The following is a 17,581-nucleotide window of genomic DNA, read 5'->3' as shown; positions in this document are numbered from 1 at the left end:
TTGGAGTTTTATCTTGAATTTGTCCCCCCTCCCACTGCTACAACAGGGAAAATAAATCTGAAGGGTTCTGTAGCACCTTTGCCCTCTCATCCCCACCAATTCTTTCCTCTGCAGTCCCTTCCCCCTCTCCCTTACTGTCAGACTCCGCTGTCCCTGAGCACATAGAAGTGAGGGGCAAATTTGAAATAAAATGACCTTGAAATAAATACATTTACTGCTGTAGCAATTTGTATATGCAGGCAGTCCTTGGACTTATGACACAATTGGTTCCTGAAAACTGCGTCTTAAGTTGAAACATCATAACTCAGAACCAATTTTCCCAGAGGAATAATGTTATAAATGGGGGAGTAGTTACTTTACAATGCTTGATAAAGCTGCATTCAGCTGGTAAGTTTGTTGTGGTGGAAGGGGAGGGGGCCAGGGGAGGGACATTGGGGGGGCACATCAAGGCCCCCTGTAGTGAGGGAGGGAATGGGGCAGGGCTGGGACAAGGGCTGGGGCAAGTGCTACCCAGCCGGGGAGGGGCAGGCACGAGACAGAGCTGCAGTTCATCCAGGAAGCACGGGGAGGAGGGGCGGCTCCCGCTGCTGCGCATTGCTCATCTGGGAGGACAGTGGAGTGGGGATTATGAGGGGGCTGCAGCCACCTGAAAATTTGCCATAGCCCCCACATCGCCCCCTCTCCCAGTGCTGACACCACCCACCCAGAGTGCAGCCCAGTGCAGCCCCGGTCCTGCCTATCCCACCCCTCACCATGTAGATCCGGGGGCACATGCACTCCTCCATGCCTTCCCGGACAAGTGGTAGGAGTAGCAGTGGGAGCCACAGGACGAGCCACCAGATAAGCAGCTGCCTGACAAGCAGCACACAGCGGCAGAAGCCACCCTCATGGCTCCATCCTGCACTCACCCCATTCCAGCTGGGCAGTGCTTGCCCCAGCTGCTGTCCCAGCCCTGTCCCCACTCAAGGCCAGGGGGGCCTTGATCTGCACCCCCATGCCCCTTCCCTTCCCTTCTCCCTCCCCCTACCTCTCCCTCTCCCTCTCCCTCTCCCTCTCCCCATCCACCACAACAGACTTACCAGCTGGAAAAAGCTGTATCGAGCATCGTAAAGTTGAAACCTACTTTGGAACTTTGAAACAGGGTGTCAATTTATAAACATAGTAAGTGCAGTTCATCATAACTCAAAAAGTCATAAATTGAGGACTGCCTGTAGTATCCATAGAGACTTAATTCACCCAGAATTGATGCATTTTTACCTTTTTTGAAACTGCTGCAAGTTTTAGCACAGGTACTCTATAAACAAACTTTTAAGTAGCACTTTGGCACCTACTTATGTATAGAAAAACACTTTTTTTGCAAAAATATCTATCTATCTATCTGATTCACTTGATTGTCCAAAAACACAAATCTACGTCATCATCCTCATTACAATAACCACACCGTGCTCCTGTGTGCCCATGCACCATATGCCCGTTGCCATATTGAAACATTACAATTGCACAAAACCACCTCTGTTCCCTACACTCCCCTCTCCTTTCTACCACACAACTGCTCACAATCCCTCTGTTTCCTTCCTTTGTTCTTAGCCCAATGTTTTCATCATTCTCTTTTCCCATGTTGTCCTCATCACACCTTTTCTTCATGATGTTAGTCCAAAGTCAAAAGCCTCATGACTTACCACAGGGGTTTTCAACCTTTTAAAATAAGTGTACTCTCATTGGTCCCCTTTTTAGTAGGTGTATCCTTCAGGGGGAGTGGTGGCAAGTGCCCAGATGCAGAATGTTGGGGGGGTAGCAATTGGCCAGACGTGGAGTGGGGGTATGGTGGAGTGGTGGCAGTGCAACATCTGCATAGCCCTGCTCTCACCCCACTCCAGTCCTGCTCCTGGGAGGCAGTGGCTCAGGGTGGTAGCACTCCATTCCCACCCACCCCCAACATAACCCCTGGGACCTTTCAAAGTTTTTTTTTTTTTATAAAACATTTTATTAGAAAACCATACTATAACAAAGGACTCAAAACGACCCCAAACAGAGGCCTCACAAAAGGGTAATACAACATTTCAAATAACATAATACAAAACATTGGAATTGATATCATATTGCACGTCATCTCATTTGTACACAATATCTACAACATCTCTGAGTATTGGCTATCTAACACATATTACACATATCATATTAGACATCCTGTACGTCCATGTTCCCCCCCCCCCCAAAAAAAAAAAAAAAAGGAAAGCGAAAACACTGAGTGCAATATAGGTCTCTTGTTGTCTCTATCCCATGTGCAACCCTAGCCAGCCTTTTCTACTCACAATGCTTACTCTTAGTTTAGCCTATACCTGTGCTGGGCTGAAACAACCACCTGAAGTCCATCTCTTGCCAGAATTTTTCCTCCCCTACTTCTTTCGTATTTCTTTCCCTAGCTCTATAGAAGTGCAGCTCATGCATTACTAACTGCAGACACTCCGTCATGGAAAAGCACCACCCCTTTAGAGCCAACAAGGAGCGTACTTTCCATAGTGCTACTTTGGTGCATGTGATTAAAACCCTCACCCCCCATGTCCCATCTGTCCCCTCTGATAAACCATAGAGAACATTTCTGGAAGTGTGACCCCCATTCCTCTTCCCATATCCTTCAAATACCTCCAGGGATACTCATGCCCCTAGCTGACAACCCTCAACTTATCCTGTAGCTCATTAGGCTGGGCCCTAGCAGAGTCAATAGCATTTTAAGACATGGTGACCCCACAGCTCAGCACTGCTCAATAGGTGTGTATACTCCAGATAACCCCCATAAAGGATCCATGTGCTAATTAGCCCCCAACTCATGACTGGAAATGGTTGTTCTTGTCACAAGTCTTGGTATGATGCTCCAAACATTTATATGCAAATGAGACATAGAGCAACTTGGTCTGGCTTCATCTTATGGAGGGGGGGCAATGCTAGTCATATGCAATAGGATGAGAGAAGGGGTGACAGAGAGATTCTAGCTGAACTGTTTTGGGTCTTGTTTGTTAATGTTTGCCAGACATTTAAGGCTGATGAAGATACAGGAATCATTGTAAATGGAAAAGAAAGATACAATTCAGCTGTGGGAATGAAAAACAAATTGAAATGTATGCAGTGTAGTGGCTCACCATGACTTTAAAAAGAGTCAGTGCTGAGGGGGACTGTGCTTAATGGGCACTATTGTATATTTTATTTTGATGGGTTGTACTAACCTATCCTTGTGGTAGGTTCTGATGTGACAGGGGAGGTACCAGGAAGTGTTTTTTGGCATAGGTAGTTTTACTTATCTGGCAGAGGAGATACCCTTCTTTTCACCTTTGAATGACTTTGTATAGTTCAGGAGGTGGGCAATTATTTTGGGTGAAGGGCCTCTTACTCAGTTTTGGTAAGCTGTTGAGGGCTGCATGGGTAGACCCACCCCTTGACAGGTGTTCTGCTCTCTGGTCAGCATCTTGGGATCAACATCCTAGGGCCAGCACTGGTGGGGCCCAAAGCAGGGCACAGGCTGGCAAGGGTCCGTGGAGCTGGGCTGGGCTGCACCAGCAGGGAGGTGGGGAGCTGGCCTGGCTCCATAGAGACCCTGCCAGCTGGGACCCTGTGCTCCTGCCACCCTGCTCTGGGCCCCACTGGCACTGGCCCCGGGACACCGGTGCAGGCCCTGAGCTCCCTCTGGCTCTCACATCTGCTCGCTCCCAGTGCCCCTCCAGCCTCATGGTACAGATGGGGGGCGGGGGGCAATGTGCAGCCCCAATCTCCTGCTCCCTGGCAGGGAAGGAGCTGGTGCTGAGCACAGGGGAAAAGCAGCCCCTTGCCTGTCCCATGGCCAGCGCTCCCTGCTGCAGCCACTTGCAGCCTGCATGGGGCTGTCCTGAGCAGGCACAGGCAGCCCCATGCAGGCTGTGAGCAGCTGCAGTGCAGGGCGCTGGCCATGGGGTGGGAAGGGGCTGCTTTTCCCTCACACTCAGCACCAGCTTGTAACCTGCACCTGCTGCCAGCCTGGGCCTAGCGCCGGCTCTGGGCTCACCCATCAGGGCTGTGCATGGTGGCAGCAGCTGCGGCCCCCCCACTTGCTGTGCTGGGCAGTGTTTGCTGCTGCTGCTTGCCTGGAGCTTGCATGCTGGGCAGCCCTGAGGTGGCAGTGGCAAACACTGCCTGGCACAGCAAACCGGGGGGGCCGCAGCTACTGCCACCATGCACAGCCCTGATGGGCGAGCCCAGAGCTGGTGCAGGGCCCAGGCTGGCAGTGGGGGCAGGTTATAGGTTGGTGCTGAGTGGAAAGTGGCCCCTCCCCCACCCCGTGGCTGGCACCCCACATTACAGCTGCTTGCAGGCTGTGAGCAGCTGCAGCGTGGGGCACCGGCCACGGGGCGGGGAGGGGCCACTTCCTCCATGTCGGGAAGGAGCCCAGGGAAAAGAGGCCCCTCGCCCACCCCATGGCTGGTGCTCCCTGCTGCAACCACTCGCAGCCCAGGCAGGATTGTTCTGAGCAGGCACAGGCAGCCCCAGGTGGGCTGAGAGTGGCTGCAGCATGGGGCACCAGCCATGGGGTGGGGGAGGGGCCGCTTTCACCCCCCTGCGCTCAGCTTTTTCTCAAACCACTTTTACATGGGCTCCTTCCCTGCCCAGGGTTTTCTCCTGCCCTCCCCCCCACTTACCTGAGTTTCTGGCTGGGGCAGCTGTATGGTCCCAGGCCAGAAGCCCCTGCTAGGGCTTCTGACTGGGGGAGCAGGGCCGGGTGGGCCCTGCTGTTGCAGGAGCCCACCGGGGCTTCCCCTGTGTCCTCATGTTTTACAGGAACCAAGGGCAGATAAACATAAATTTTCTAAATTTTTTAGGGGCCCTGTGGGCTAGATAGAATGGCCTCAGAGGCCGGATCTGACCCATGGGCCATATTTTGCCCACCCCTGGTGTAGTTCGATGGTGAAGGCTTGTCCTTTTCACTGTGGGCAGGCTGACCCCTGTGAGAGTCTACATATGCTTCCAAATGTGAGGATTTTGGCTACACAATTTATGGTGGGGGGATTGTAAGTCTGGGAAGTAGGATACTTGCTGATGGTAGCACTGCACGGACTTGAATGATTGAGTTCTGCTCATTCAATAGAATCTGGAAACGATTGGCCGATCTGAACCAAGACATAAAATTAAAAAAAAAAAAGAAAAAAAAGTGGTAGCTTCCTATCAGTATGTAACTTAGTCTATAGTTAAGAGAGTATTAGGATTAGATAGGGGTAGATCCAGGATGTCCCAAAGGGAGGTGAGGGAAAAGCAACCCGCTGCATGTGTGTGGCTGCCCCCCTGCTCCTAGCCTCCTCTGCCTGCACTGGTGTGAGCAAACCATGCCGCGGGAACCTCTGGGAACTTTTTAAAGTCTCTGCAGCAGGTAAAAATACCCTTTCCCTTCCCCTTTATGCTTAGAGGCATGTCTTCTTCCCTCCACTTTTGCCTCACCTTTCCCCCCACCGCCTGCCACTTCTGCTTTCCCCACTGTTCTGGGTAGTATGAAGCACCAGAACCAGGTGGGCTGCATGATTGCTGGGCTCAGCTCAGGACAGGGACAGCAGCAACAGCATAATGGGAGAGTAGTTCCCCCATCCCTGCCTTGTCTCCCTTGGAGCAGGTGAAGGGAAGAGGAACCCACTGTCCCATCCCTTCTTCCACTCTCCTTGTTCTCAGCTGCATCCCCCACAGGCCCAGCTGGGGTGCTTTCCTGCCCCCAGGACAGTGGGGAAAGCAATGGTGGCTGGTGGGAGGCAGGAAGGGGAGAGGAAAAAGCATGCCTGTGAGCATGAAGGGGAATGGAGGGAGGATTTTCACTTCCTTTAGGGACTTACAATAGTCCCCAGAGGCTGCTGTGGTGCAATTCAATCCAAAAGGGGGTGCAGCTGGGCCACTGCATGCCCTCTGGATCCACACTTGGGATTAGCTGGGAAATCTCTTCTGACTGTCCTTTAGCACCTCAAGGCTATAACTCATGTCTCAACAATGTTGAGGCCTTAAAATATTTTTTTAAAGTTTGCAAATACCATCTGGCCTGTGAAATCTGGTGTCATAGCAATATTACCCATTTACAGGAACTAATGTTTGTGGCAAATAGTCTGGTCTTTTAAAGGACTCAATTGTATAAGTCTGTTTTTACCACTAGAAACTTCTATCTTCTCCTGAACAGAAAAGATAATGCTTCATTTTTTTAAATCAAAAGTGCTGTGCAATACTGCTGTGTACAGTTTTAACCAGATGCCATATTTCTACTCAGAGGTGGCTGTATTTTAATGGTGAATGGGATGACCTCTGTGAATAGTTCATACAATATTTTAAGTCCATAATGTGTTTGGGATCCTCTGAGATGAAAGGCTCTGTAAGAACGTAAGATCATTATCATTAGCATCTGTTCAGAGAGAACAATACAGTGCAATTGCAGAATGCTTCATGTGTTTGCCAAAGGCAATTGTTCTTATTTATGCTAGTAATTTCTACCTGGCACAAGCAGAGCTCCAACTACATAATAAAGACAAAAGGCCTGGTCATATGAGTGTCTCCTAACAAGCCCTTTTATCATTGTAGCTTTTGTTGTAGAATATGGAGAATATTTGGGGGCTAATGGGATTCTAGCATTTCCTTTCTTTTTTCTTTTCCAGGAATAGTTCTGGACTCTGGGGATGGTGTCACACACAATGTTCCCATCTATGAGGGGTATGCTTTACCCCATGCCATCATGAGGTTGGACCTAGCAGGCAGAGACCTCACTGATTACCTCATGAAAATCCTCACAGAGAGAGGCTATTCTTTTGTCACCACTGGTAATAAGCTTCTTTTCTATGGGTATTCATTGACTTTATTGTATGTCTTGTTGCACTGCATGTATCCACCAGAGTGTGCATTGCAGGGAGCCTGCTTCAGTTAGGTAGCTGAGCTGTGGATGAAGCAAGCTTATGGACCTCTTTGTTTTCTAAGACCTGTGATGTCCATGTAATGTAGGCTGAGCAGGCAGAGGAAATGCACATCATAAAGTTCCATGTATAATCACAATCATCATACTCTCAAGAGGAACTAATGTATGTCTTGTGTTATGGCTGCTGTTATGGCTAATTTCAGCAGAGCTTGCAAAGGCTTGTTGCAAACATGAATTAATTTGCCCAGTGTTGCTACGAAGGATGTGTTGTAGCATCATACTAATTTTACAGGTAGGAAAACTTGGGCATGAAAAAGTTAGGTGGCTTATTGAGTCTACTTAGTGGTCACTATCAGAACAATGACTTAAGATCGGGAGTTCCTGAATCACAGATTTGTGACCACATTGCCTGCAGGCGTATACATAAACGTGCATGACAAGATCTATCCAGTGTGCATCTCTTAGCTGTCAAATTGTATATTGATATAACTTATTGTTGGATGTCTATAGCGGAACGTGAGATTGTGCGAGACATAAAAGAGAAACTTTGCTATGTGGCTTTGGATTTTGAGAATGAAATGGCAACAGCTGCTTCTTCTTCCTCTCTTGAGAAGAGCTACGAACTTCCTGATGGGCAAGTCATCACCATTGGCAATGAACGATTCCGATGCCCAGAAACTCTCTTCCAGCCATCCTTCATAGGTGGGCCATGCCTGTGCTTTCAGTTTCTGACTAAATTTGAAAAGAAAACTTGGTTTAGTTTAAACCTTGAGATTTTAAGACATAGGATCTTGTTTTGAAATGTACTGAGAACCTGCAGCTTTGTCAGGAGCTGAGGCTGACAGTCAGGCTAGTTGCTCTTTAAAGACATTAGATTTATCATCTGGGTGCTGCCTGTCAGTTTAGAAAGCAATAGGATTTGGAAACAGTGATTTCACTAGAGTCAGATCAAAGCTAACAAACCAGTATTTGTACTCCCCTCAGAAGATACTTCTTCCAGTTTAGATTGGCTGATAATTATGGCTAAGTGCAGACATTTGGGGGAGCTGGGGGGGGGAGGGGTTAGATTGGGTTAAAAATGGCCAACCAATTTAACTTAACTTGCTCAGGTGAGGACCTTGCACTTAGTCTCATTGATTGGAAATCAATCTAAACCCATAACAGTACAGAAGTTCTGTGCACACAGATCAGTCTAAAAATGGTGGTACCTGATCTATGATAGACCTGGATCAACGTACACTCAAACTTAATTGATCTAGGTTAGGCTGGTGAATGGAACCTCTCTATACTTACCTGTGTAGCCCCGGGGTTGGAAAGCCCAGCTGCCAGCTCCGACCCTGGGGCTGCATTTTTCCTACCAGCCCCTGGCACCAGGATATTTTATAGCTCTGCTGCCCCTCATCCCCCACCCCAGCCAGTGGACCAGCCAGCCCTCCTCCGCCCCTGAACCCCCATCCTGCAAGCTGCTCTGGTGCTGGTTTTATCAGCATTTGTCACTGCTGGGAGCCGAGGAAGGCAAGTATTGGTGGGGGAAAGGGTGGGAGGGATGGGAGTGTAGGTTCACTGCGGAGGGTCGGGGGACTAAAAATAATCCATGGTTTCCCCCCAAGCTCCACCACAGACCATGTAAGCCTCCCTGGTCCCCCCAAGCCCTCTCACAGATCCCACAGACCTTGCCGGCCCCCCAACCTCCCACAGCTTCTGCCTGCCCCCCCATTCCCTTGTGGATTCTTCCTGACCTCCCATCCTTCCTGTGAATACCGCTTGCCCCCCTGGGTTTCCCCCAATCTTTGCTGTCGATAGTGCCTGCTCCCCACACCCCTTATTGTTCCTGCAGACCCCACCTTCCCCCCACTCCCCTGTGGGTGCTTCCTGTCTCCTGATGTCCTGGCAGACCCTCAATCTCCCCCAAGCCTGCTTGCCCCCCTGATTCCCCCAACTCCCCCACTAGCCCCCCCATCCCAACTTACATTAGTTTGGGTGGTCATTTTTAACACAATCTAACCTTCCTGAATATCTGCACTTAGTCTATAACTGTAACTCAGCATGTAAGAGAGACAAATATGTCATAATTCATGAAAGTTCTCATCCAGATTCTGCCCCTGCTTTAACAATCAGTTCCTCTAATCTGGGGGCGGGGGAAAACTTTTTGGCAGGTGTGCCACAAGGTAGGCCCCACAACCTTCTTGAGTGCCACTCCTTTCCCCTTCTCCTGCCCAATCTATTGCTCTGCTTTCTGCTCCCTCCCCAATCTGCTGCATGTCACACACAATGCCACGCTGGTGGCACTTGCTGTGGGTTGGCCACCCCTGCTGTAATCTATGACTTGAGAAGCAATAGAATATAAAACCATATATCATTAGTTTCAAATAGTTTGCCTTCAGCTCTGTGTAGAGTTGACACTCCGCCTCAGTCAGGATTTGTTAGATCACAATGATACATGACAATGTGCTAACTATATCCCTGGTCCTTCATGTGGTTAGCTCTTTTGTGGGAAATGTATATTCCCATAAAGGGACTCTACTCACCTTTCACCCAGTTGTTCTAACTAGTTTGTAAGAATCAAATTAGCCGAATGGATTTAGGAGTGACCTAGCTAATTCCAAAATACTATATTATAGGAATAGAAGAATATTGTGGGAATATCTCATTTCATGCTTTTCTATTTGCTAAATAAAGACATCAGTTTATACTTGAGGCTGTCTAAGTACCCAGAGCACAGTGGGAGAGAATCACTTTTTTCAAGTATGCTTTAGGTGTGCAATTGTAATCCTACCTCACAAGGAGATGACATGGAAGGTGAGAAATAGCACTTAACTGTATAATCCACCTTCTTCCTAGCACTGTGTAGCTTGTTCCCAGAATATTGTCAAGGGATCATTGATTGTGATCTTTCTGAGTCTCCCATTCATTTTGATGATAAAGAAAAAGAGTTCATTATTTTGTTTAACAAAATCAACAATGGTGTGTGCAAATATTATTTTCAAACAGGAATGGAATCTGCAGGTGTTCATGAAACCACTTACAACAGCATTATGAAATGTGATATTGACATCCGTAAGGATCTCTATGCTAATAACGTGCTCTCGGGGGGGACCACAATGTACCCTGGTATTGGTGATCGCATGCAAAAAGAGATCACAGCTTTGGCTCCAAGTACCATGAAAATTAAGGTAATTTTAACATTTTGTACCAATTTTTTTTCACCATTCTTTAAAAAAAAAAAAAAAATCAGACTGTATACACCCACTATAAATGTTCGTAAGCAAACATTCTTTAGAATGGAAGACTTGGAAATAGCAAAACTGGATTCTCTACCTGGCTTTGTTGTAGGCTTTATGTGACCTTGGGTAATCTCAAAATAGGATTGAGAAAGGGTCTTGTCAATTGTTGACATAAAAAATAGTAGTTGAAGCTACGTGAGTGGATCAGGTCATCTAAAGAAGCTGTAAAGGGAGATGAGGACAAAAGCCAATGGGGTTCTTTTGGAAACTAGGTTAAGAGAGGAGAAAAAAGTAATAAAAAAGACACTGAAGGAACAGCCAAAGAAGTAAGAGAATGTAGCTGCAAAAAGAAAGAACAAGTACAGCCAAGAAGTCACTGAGGGTGGATAGAGGTCAACGAAATTTGGACGAAGAACTTTTTAGAGACAAGTGAAAGCCGTTTTAGTGGAGCTCAAAAGCTGCCAACTAAAGGGAAATTTACTGTACTAATAATGATAGAAAATCAGTAGTGAGAATGCAATACTTTTCAGGCTATGTAGAAAGATCCTTTCATGATTGGCTTGAGTCAGTAGCCTTGTGTAGTGTACTGTGTATTTGTTTGCATGATCTTGAACTGTATTTTCTTGATCCTTTCATCACAATGTGCAATCGGTGTGCCACAGAGAAAACAAGAATTATTGTGAGAGTTGTTGAGCACTGTGAAAATAGGAAATTTCCCAAAGAATCAACAAAAAGTTAATAGAGGTGCTTCTATAATTATGATAAATTGAGGAAATGATAGTATTCCATGACTTGTACCGTCACCTCCAGCTGCATAATGTAGTGGTGGTACAGTGGAGTGTAAAATAGAAATTTTACAGATTAATTACACGAGAATATTATTATTATTATTACTGTTAACATGGAAAGCAAACATACAACTAAGGTATATTTTTAGTAAATATACATTTAAGCAGTGAGGAAAAGACTCAATAACATTTTAGTAGTAGTAGTAAAGATATATTTTATTGGCTTTTTTCTTTGCTGCTTTAAAGTAAACATTTTTAAATGGGAACATAGATTTACTATGGTTAGTTATTAACACGGTACACTTAATTTCCAACCTCACCTCTAGTCTTCACATCCTGTAGTAAGCCACATTGATATGCTTGTATGCATTTGCAAAGGTAGCTTATATTGGAGTAATTATTAAGGTATTTGTGACATGGGACTCATTCAGTCTTTCACTAAGTGCCCTAATCACCAGGTTACAGCTTGCTTTCATTATGGCCTTAAGAATCATGCATTCCTTTCTGTTCAGTGGTGCAAGTTCAGTAGGTAAGAACAAGGATAACTACTTAAAGCCATCCTTGTTGATAGGCTAGTTGTTAGAGCTGTCCCTTGGGAAGTAGGTGATGTAGATGTGGCTCCCTTTTGAGGAGGTCCTAGAATCCAGGTTTCATAGTTTGGGCAAGTACTCTACCCAGTGTGACATAATAAAGGGTTAGTAAGCAACCTATACCACTTCCTCTTATTTTAAAAACATGAGTGTGACATTCTTGGTTCTTTCAAATTGACCTTGTACACATTTGTCCTGAGGAATGGGTGGTGCCCTCTGGATCAAAGTTTATGTCTCTTAACTCAGAGACATACATCATGGGGAGGGCCTGGAGTTCAGACACATTTGTATGATCAATGTGCTCTGCTGGTTTGCACTAGGCAACTCTTTGCTCGGGGTGGAGATTTTTTATAATTACCATTCTGATGCATCTAACTCTCTGTATGCACTGTGCAGAGGACCTGGGTATCCATGTCTGAATTTTGAATTTTGTTTTGTGGGACTGAGATGCCTAATGTATGACTTGTAGGCATCTGAATTCATTTCTTTTTAACTGTTCCTAACTGAAATTCATGGTCTTGTCATATTAGACACTATGGATGCATAGTGCCCCAGAGAGTTTACTAAGTAAACAAGCCAGGCAAACAATGGAAGAAGAAACAAGTGTATGAAAATGATATGATTTACCCAAGATAACACAGCAGGTTAGCCAACCTAAGTCTATCAACAATAGTGCACAGGACATACGATGCAGTGCCAAGCAGAGATGCCTGAGCTGGCCCTGTAGACACTAGCCTGGGCACCAGAAAGAGTATATTCATATTAAATATAATGTGGCTCTCTTCCCATGCTGATTTAATCATAAGAACTACCCCGACAGTGAGGTGGGGTATTTCTATGCTGAATTTTGCTGTGTCAGCTTTGGCCATGTACAGACCTCCAGTTTCTCCTGGGAAAGTCACTGATATCCTAGGAGAAACCATGAGTGTACAGATGTTCAAGATTTTTCTCTCAGAATCAAATTGGCCACTCCAGGAAGAAAATAACTTGGGGACAACCTGGGAGAGTTTCTCCTGTCACTCATTGGACTCTACTGCTCTGCGTCCTTCACAATCCCCACATTGCACATAGGCTGACTCTGAGAAGTCTGGATGAGCCAATCAGGGCTGCCCCATGCATTACTGCCATTTGTTTCCAGGCAGACTGAGAGAGTCTGCAAAGCATGCTGAAATGTGTGCACAGGGAACTCCTAGCTACTCAGTGTCAGCATTGCAACCTTACTCTCTTCAAAGGTTCAGAATTCAAATATCTGTTCATGTGTCTCCAGGTAAGTTTTTTTACCAAGAGAAAATCTCAAAACATTTGAACATGTATACGTAGCCACAGGCTAAGTCTGCTACCTTGTTCACTTGGTCAACATTGCCTCTTCAGGGAGGCAATCTGAAGAGAAGTTAGGCCAAAGATATTTATTTGTTATATTCATGCACATCCATACCTCTGGATTTATTAGACAACAACAAACTAGTTTTATGTGGGCAGATCCCGGATTAAGAAAAGAGGACTATGACAGATGCCACTGACCACCCCTCTGACCTTTGGGAGGATTGGGGCGAGGCACAGTTGGAGCCCCTGGGTGGTGGGGGACACTAAAATGAGGGAGGCACAAGTAGGGAGCAGATGGAAGGAAAGAGGAACCTGCACACAGCTTCCACTGTCTCCAGCACACCTTAGCACCCATGTCTCCATTCCCTACAGCCATGGTTGGAGCAGGGAAGGAACAGTCTTCCTAAGGCTCCCCCCGTTCCTGGGGCAGAAGTTGGGTCTCTCTCTCTCCTGCCCCTGCTCGCTGTGCAGATGCCTCTTCTGCCTCCCCCCCCCCTCCGGTCTGGGAGCTCCAGTTGTGAGGAACAGCTGTTCAGACTACCAGGCTTGGCAAGGGACAGCAGCAGCGGACAACCCTCCTTCTCCTTGTCTGGCCTCTCCCATGTGCCCAACCCAGTGGGAGCAGAGGCAGGAAGAGGGAACTGGCACCATACTATTCTCCCCAGCTGAGCTTGGCATCCCATGTAGCTGCTCCCCACAGCCTCTGGTTGTAGTGAGTCAGGAGCTCCCCCCACCTGGCACCCAGGTCAGCTAGGAACAGCAAGCAGGGTTTCTACCGTAGGTAAACTCTGCAGTGGAGGAGAGGGGAGGTGCTATTGAGTGCTGGAATGCCTTACCTACTTTGGATACTCAGAAACAGTCCCCAGCTGCTGCTGTTGCCATGGTTTGATCTATATTCCCAGTTGTTACTTTGGCAATGGCAGCATGGTATGTGTACACCCAGCAACTTTGTGGGGCTGCTTTTGCTGCTGGGACATGGAGACAAGGGACCCATTCTGGCACTCCTATTAAGTAGCACCCTGTGGATGTTGTCCAACTTGCTTTCCCTAAGACAGGCCACTGGCTTCACCCTTCCTGTGCCTGCTCCCTAACCAAAGCCTTCCCCTGGAATCCCCTCCAGCCATGCCTCACCCCTCTTTCCCCCTCCCCCAATGGTATGATCTCACCTTAGTTCTGTCTCAGACTTTTCAGAGATCCCAGGCATCTTGGGCTATGGAGAATTGAAGCCAGTTTGTATGCCTTCTGGAAAGCTGACTCTGGTATACAGTGCAAGTGGGGGGCGGGGGGGGAAGCAGTCACATGGATTTGCCCCTATATATATGTCAGTCTTTGCAAAAATGTACATGAGATGCCTCAAAACTCCCACTTAAATAGTCCTTTTAGATGGACTGAATGATCTTCCTAGGTCCCATCTGGCCTTACAATCTATGAATCAATGAAAATAAATTCTTCCAGGTAATATTGTCATGGAGTAGAGCCCACTATCAATTTAACTTCACTTTCATTAAATATGCTGCTGATTCAAGTCTGATAAACAAGGAGCATCAAGATTAAAAAAAAGATTGGTGAGTTTGGGTGCCTCAGTTTTGGGTTTTTTTTCTTGAGACTCTTAAAAGAGGCATCATTTAAGAACATAAGAAGTACCATACTGGGTCAGACCAATGGTCCATCTAGTCCAGTATTTTGTGTCCAGCAGCTATAAGGGGAGAGCACTGAACTAGATAAATCTAGAATGATCTATCCCCTATCCATTATCCTCCCTGACATCCACCATTATTGGTTCAGAGGACACATCTCCAACCATTCTGTTCAATAGCTATGAATAGATCTATCATTTATGAACTTATCTAGTTCCTGTTTGAACCTGGCTATGCTAAATTCCAAGCACCTTTCCTCTGAGGCCTAATTTGAAATTATTCACTCAGATTCAGTCATTGCTTTTGAAAATCTTTATCCAAAAAAGTTTACAGGGCATGATCCTGTGAGGTGCTAAGCATCATCAGCTACCTCTTATTGACTGAGATGTTCAGAACTTCAAAGAATCAACCTAAAATGTAGGGAAGTCAGTTAACTATGGATGGATAAGTCCCAGTGGAGAACCTGATAAGGTTTTACAGCATACCCCAGTGAAATGGCAGTCTAAGAATTTTGAAAAGGGATCATAGGCTGGGTTACCCAGGTATCTTTGTGGCAAGTGGTCCATCTACAACCAGGTGATAAACCCCTGATCAGCATTTGTTTAACTGCAGGGTAGGTCAAGTGATCAACATTTTGTGGTTATCTGCAAGTGACTCTACATCACTCTTTACCATCTTTGGGCCTGATTCAGAATACAATTGAGCATCTGCCACTCTATTGGCTACCCTTTTGGTGAAAGCTATAAGATAGTCATAAGTCAAATCATGCTCTCAGCTACACTGGAGCATCTCTGAGGACTTCAGCTGCCAGACAGAGAAGATGACCTATTGATGGTATTACCTCAGCAAAATTTCCCTTGATGTAGAGAGGAAGCAGAATTTCATTTAATATGTTTGCACAGAAAGGAGACATCATTATGTCAGCTACTTGTTTTCTCTCACTGAGAAGTCTTCCACTTTTCTTCTAGATGATTGCACCACCAGAGCGTAAATATTCTGTCTGGATTGGGGGTTCAATCTTGGCTTCCCTCTCCACCTTCCAGCAAATGTGGATCAGCAAAGATGAATATGAAGAAGCTGGCCCCTCCATTGTGCATCGCAAATGCTTCTGAGTGTGCTCATGATATACCATCACTAATAAGTAGTCGTGTCTCTCCACGGCACAACCACCTTTGTAAGAAATATGTGTATTAGGCTTTCTACCACTGCTTTTAAAAATGCAATAATGGTTGTCAAGCTGATTAGTGTAGTGCATCCTATTTCTGAATGCTAAAACAAGATTTTAAATATTTTAGTGTCATATGCCTCCCAAGATTAAGAGCATAGACTTGCATAGACCTCTTTATCCCTGGGTCTTGGACCATTAGATGGATGTTCAAGAGTTAAAGCTATCAAGGCTGCTGTGATGTTGATGTTGGTGTTGTTACCCTCCATCAGTAGATGGAGAATCTGAACCAAACAGAAATTAAAATGATTTTTCTAAAGTTCAACTGGCTGAAAATCCTTCCCATACAGAGGTCCAGCAGACAATTTATGTCCCACTTAAGCCAGGGGTAAAGGACCTAAGTGGTACATGCGAGTTTGGTAACTTGCTTCACAGAGGTCATTTTTATCCACAGTAAGGGGTATGGAGACACAATGTATTATATATTAAAAGTGGACTGAACACATGGTCAATCCTAGTAGGGTAGAAAGGATATGCTTGAAAAAATGTACAATAATTATACTATGTGGGAAAGTTACTACATGGTTTCTGTTCCATGTCCACTCCCATACTCAGTTTCATCTTAGAACAGCCCCTTGCTCAATGCAAACTGACTCCATGTTCATTCCCAGCCAGGCATTGTAACAATGCCTATTAATGCCTATTGCAGGCAGCTAGCTTGGGGGAGAAGTAGTTGGTTGTCTCCTTCTTACTGTGTGCATCTACTTGTGCAATTAGCATGTAGCAATTAACTGGCACAGTTTGTGCCGGAGTCAGCTGCTCCTGGGCACAGCATCTGCATGTGCACCTGGGATTGCAGCAGTTTGAACTGGAGCATAGCATCCTGGGCTGGCAAGGGGCCCAGCATGTTAGTCCTGGGCTCCAGGTGGCAGTGTCAGGCAGCATAGGGGCTGCCTGGGGCATGAGGGTGCTACAGTGTGGAGCTAGGTGGCAGGCAGCCCCTGCACTGTAGCACGTGCCTTCATGCCCCAGCCAGCTCCGGTCACAATCTACACGTGTTTGAGCACGCATAATTACTCTGCTGTAGGATAATACTTGTCCTGAACAGTACTATCCTATGGCAGAGTTCATTTACTACACCCTAATTCCAACAGACGTGTAGACTGTGATGCCTTACTGTGGAGATCATTAGATCAGTAAAGCACATGTATAGATAGACATGTAAAGATACACCTAGTAATAATTGGGTTGTTTGTCCATGTCCTTAGCAGTAGATGTAGTAAATTTAATTGGTCCTTTTGTACAAATGTCCTTTTTTGTGGAATTTGCAAAGAATCTTTTATTTTGCTTATGTCTGTTTGGGAGTTGCCCATGCTATCAGTCAGGAGCATTGATAAACTGCAGTAGCTTTCGTTTGTTTTATGTGAAACAGATTAAAATTACCTACTACACTTCATTCTGCTTAAAAGTCTCTCTCTCTCTCAAACAGTGAAATGTTGTTGTTCTTGTTATAGCAAAAATTTATTACTTGGTAAATAGCTGCCCTTTCAAATATATTATCAAACTGGTCTACTTTTAATGGGTCAATAAAAGTGCAATTATTCATGAAATGCTAATGTGAGTTACCTTAATTCCGTGGTGCCCAGTATATCTATTAAACATATACCAACTAGTAATCATAATTCAATTAAGTTAATTAAGTTATGAAAATTACTTTGTTAAATTCTAGCTGAATATTTAGAGAACAGTTGTCACAATTTCTATAAAAATCTATATTTGCCTTTATGGTAAACTTTCAATTTATCTGAAAGACATAATGCATTGTATTCCAAGTTGCCTACAAGTATCAAATGCAGGTATGAAGACACTTCTCTACTGTGTTTTAATCACCGGGTAAGTGCAGTTAACGTATGGATATAATTCTCCCTTTGACTTCACTTGGTGTTTTGCCTGTTT

The 17,581-nt window shown here is 45.7% G+C and overlaps 1 protein-coding gene across 3 annotated transcripts in view; it reads left to right on the top strand.

Annotated features, from left to right (window-relative positions):
• LOC102570695 (actin, aortic smooth muscle) overlaps positions 1–17,197 on the top strand; it is a 40,038-nt gene extending 22,841 nt beyond the window's left edge. For all 3 annotated transcript variants that reach the window (XM_006260838.3, XM_019477213.2, XM_019477214.2), the window contains 4 exons: positions 6,645–6,806; positions 7,409–7,600; positions 9,890–10,071; positions 15,429–17,197. In XM_006260838.3, coding sequence (XP_006260900.1) covers positions 6,645–6,806; positions 7,409–7,600; positions 9,890–10,071; positions 15,429–15,572 — 680 coding nt within the window. In that variant the 3' untranslated portion in view covers positions 15,573–17,197. The remainder of the gene's footprint in view (positions 1–6,644; positions 6,807–7,408; positions 7,601–9,889; positions 10,072–15,428) is intronic.
• Positions 17,198–17,581: the final 384 nt, after the last annotated feature.

This window comes from Alligator mississippiensis, chromosome 2 (genome assembly GCF_030867095.1).
Source record: "Alligator mississippiensis isolate rAllMis1 chromosome 2, rAllMis1, whole genome shotgun sequence".
NCBI classification, from domain to species: Eukaryota; Metazoa; Chordata; order Crocodylia; family Alligatoridae; genus Alligator; species Alligator mississippiensis.
Note: the sequence above shows the minus strand (reverse complement) of the source record. Positions and strands in the feature narration are given on the sequence as shown.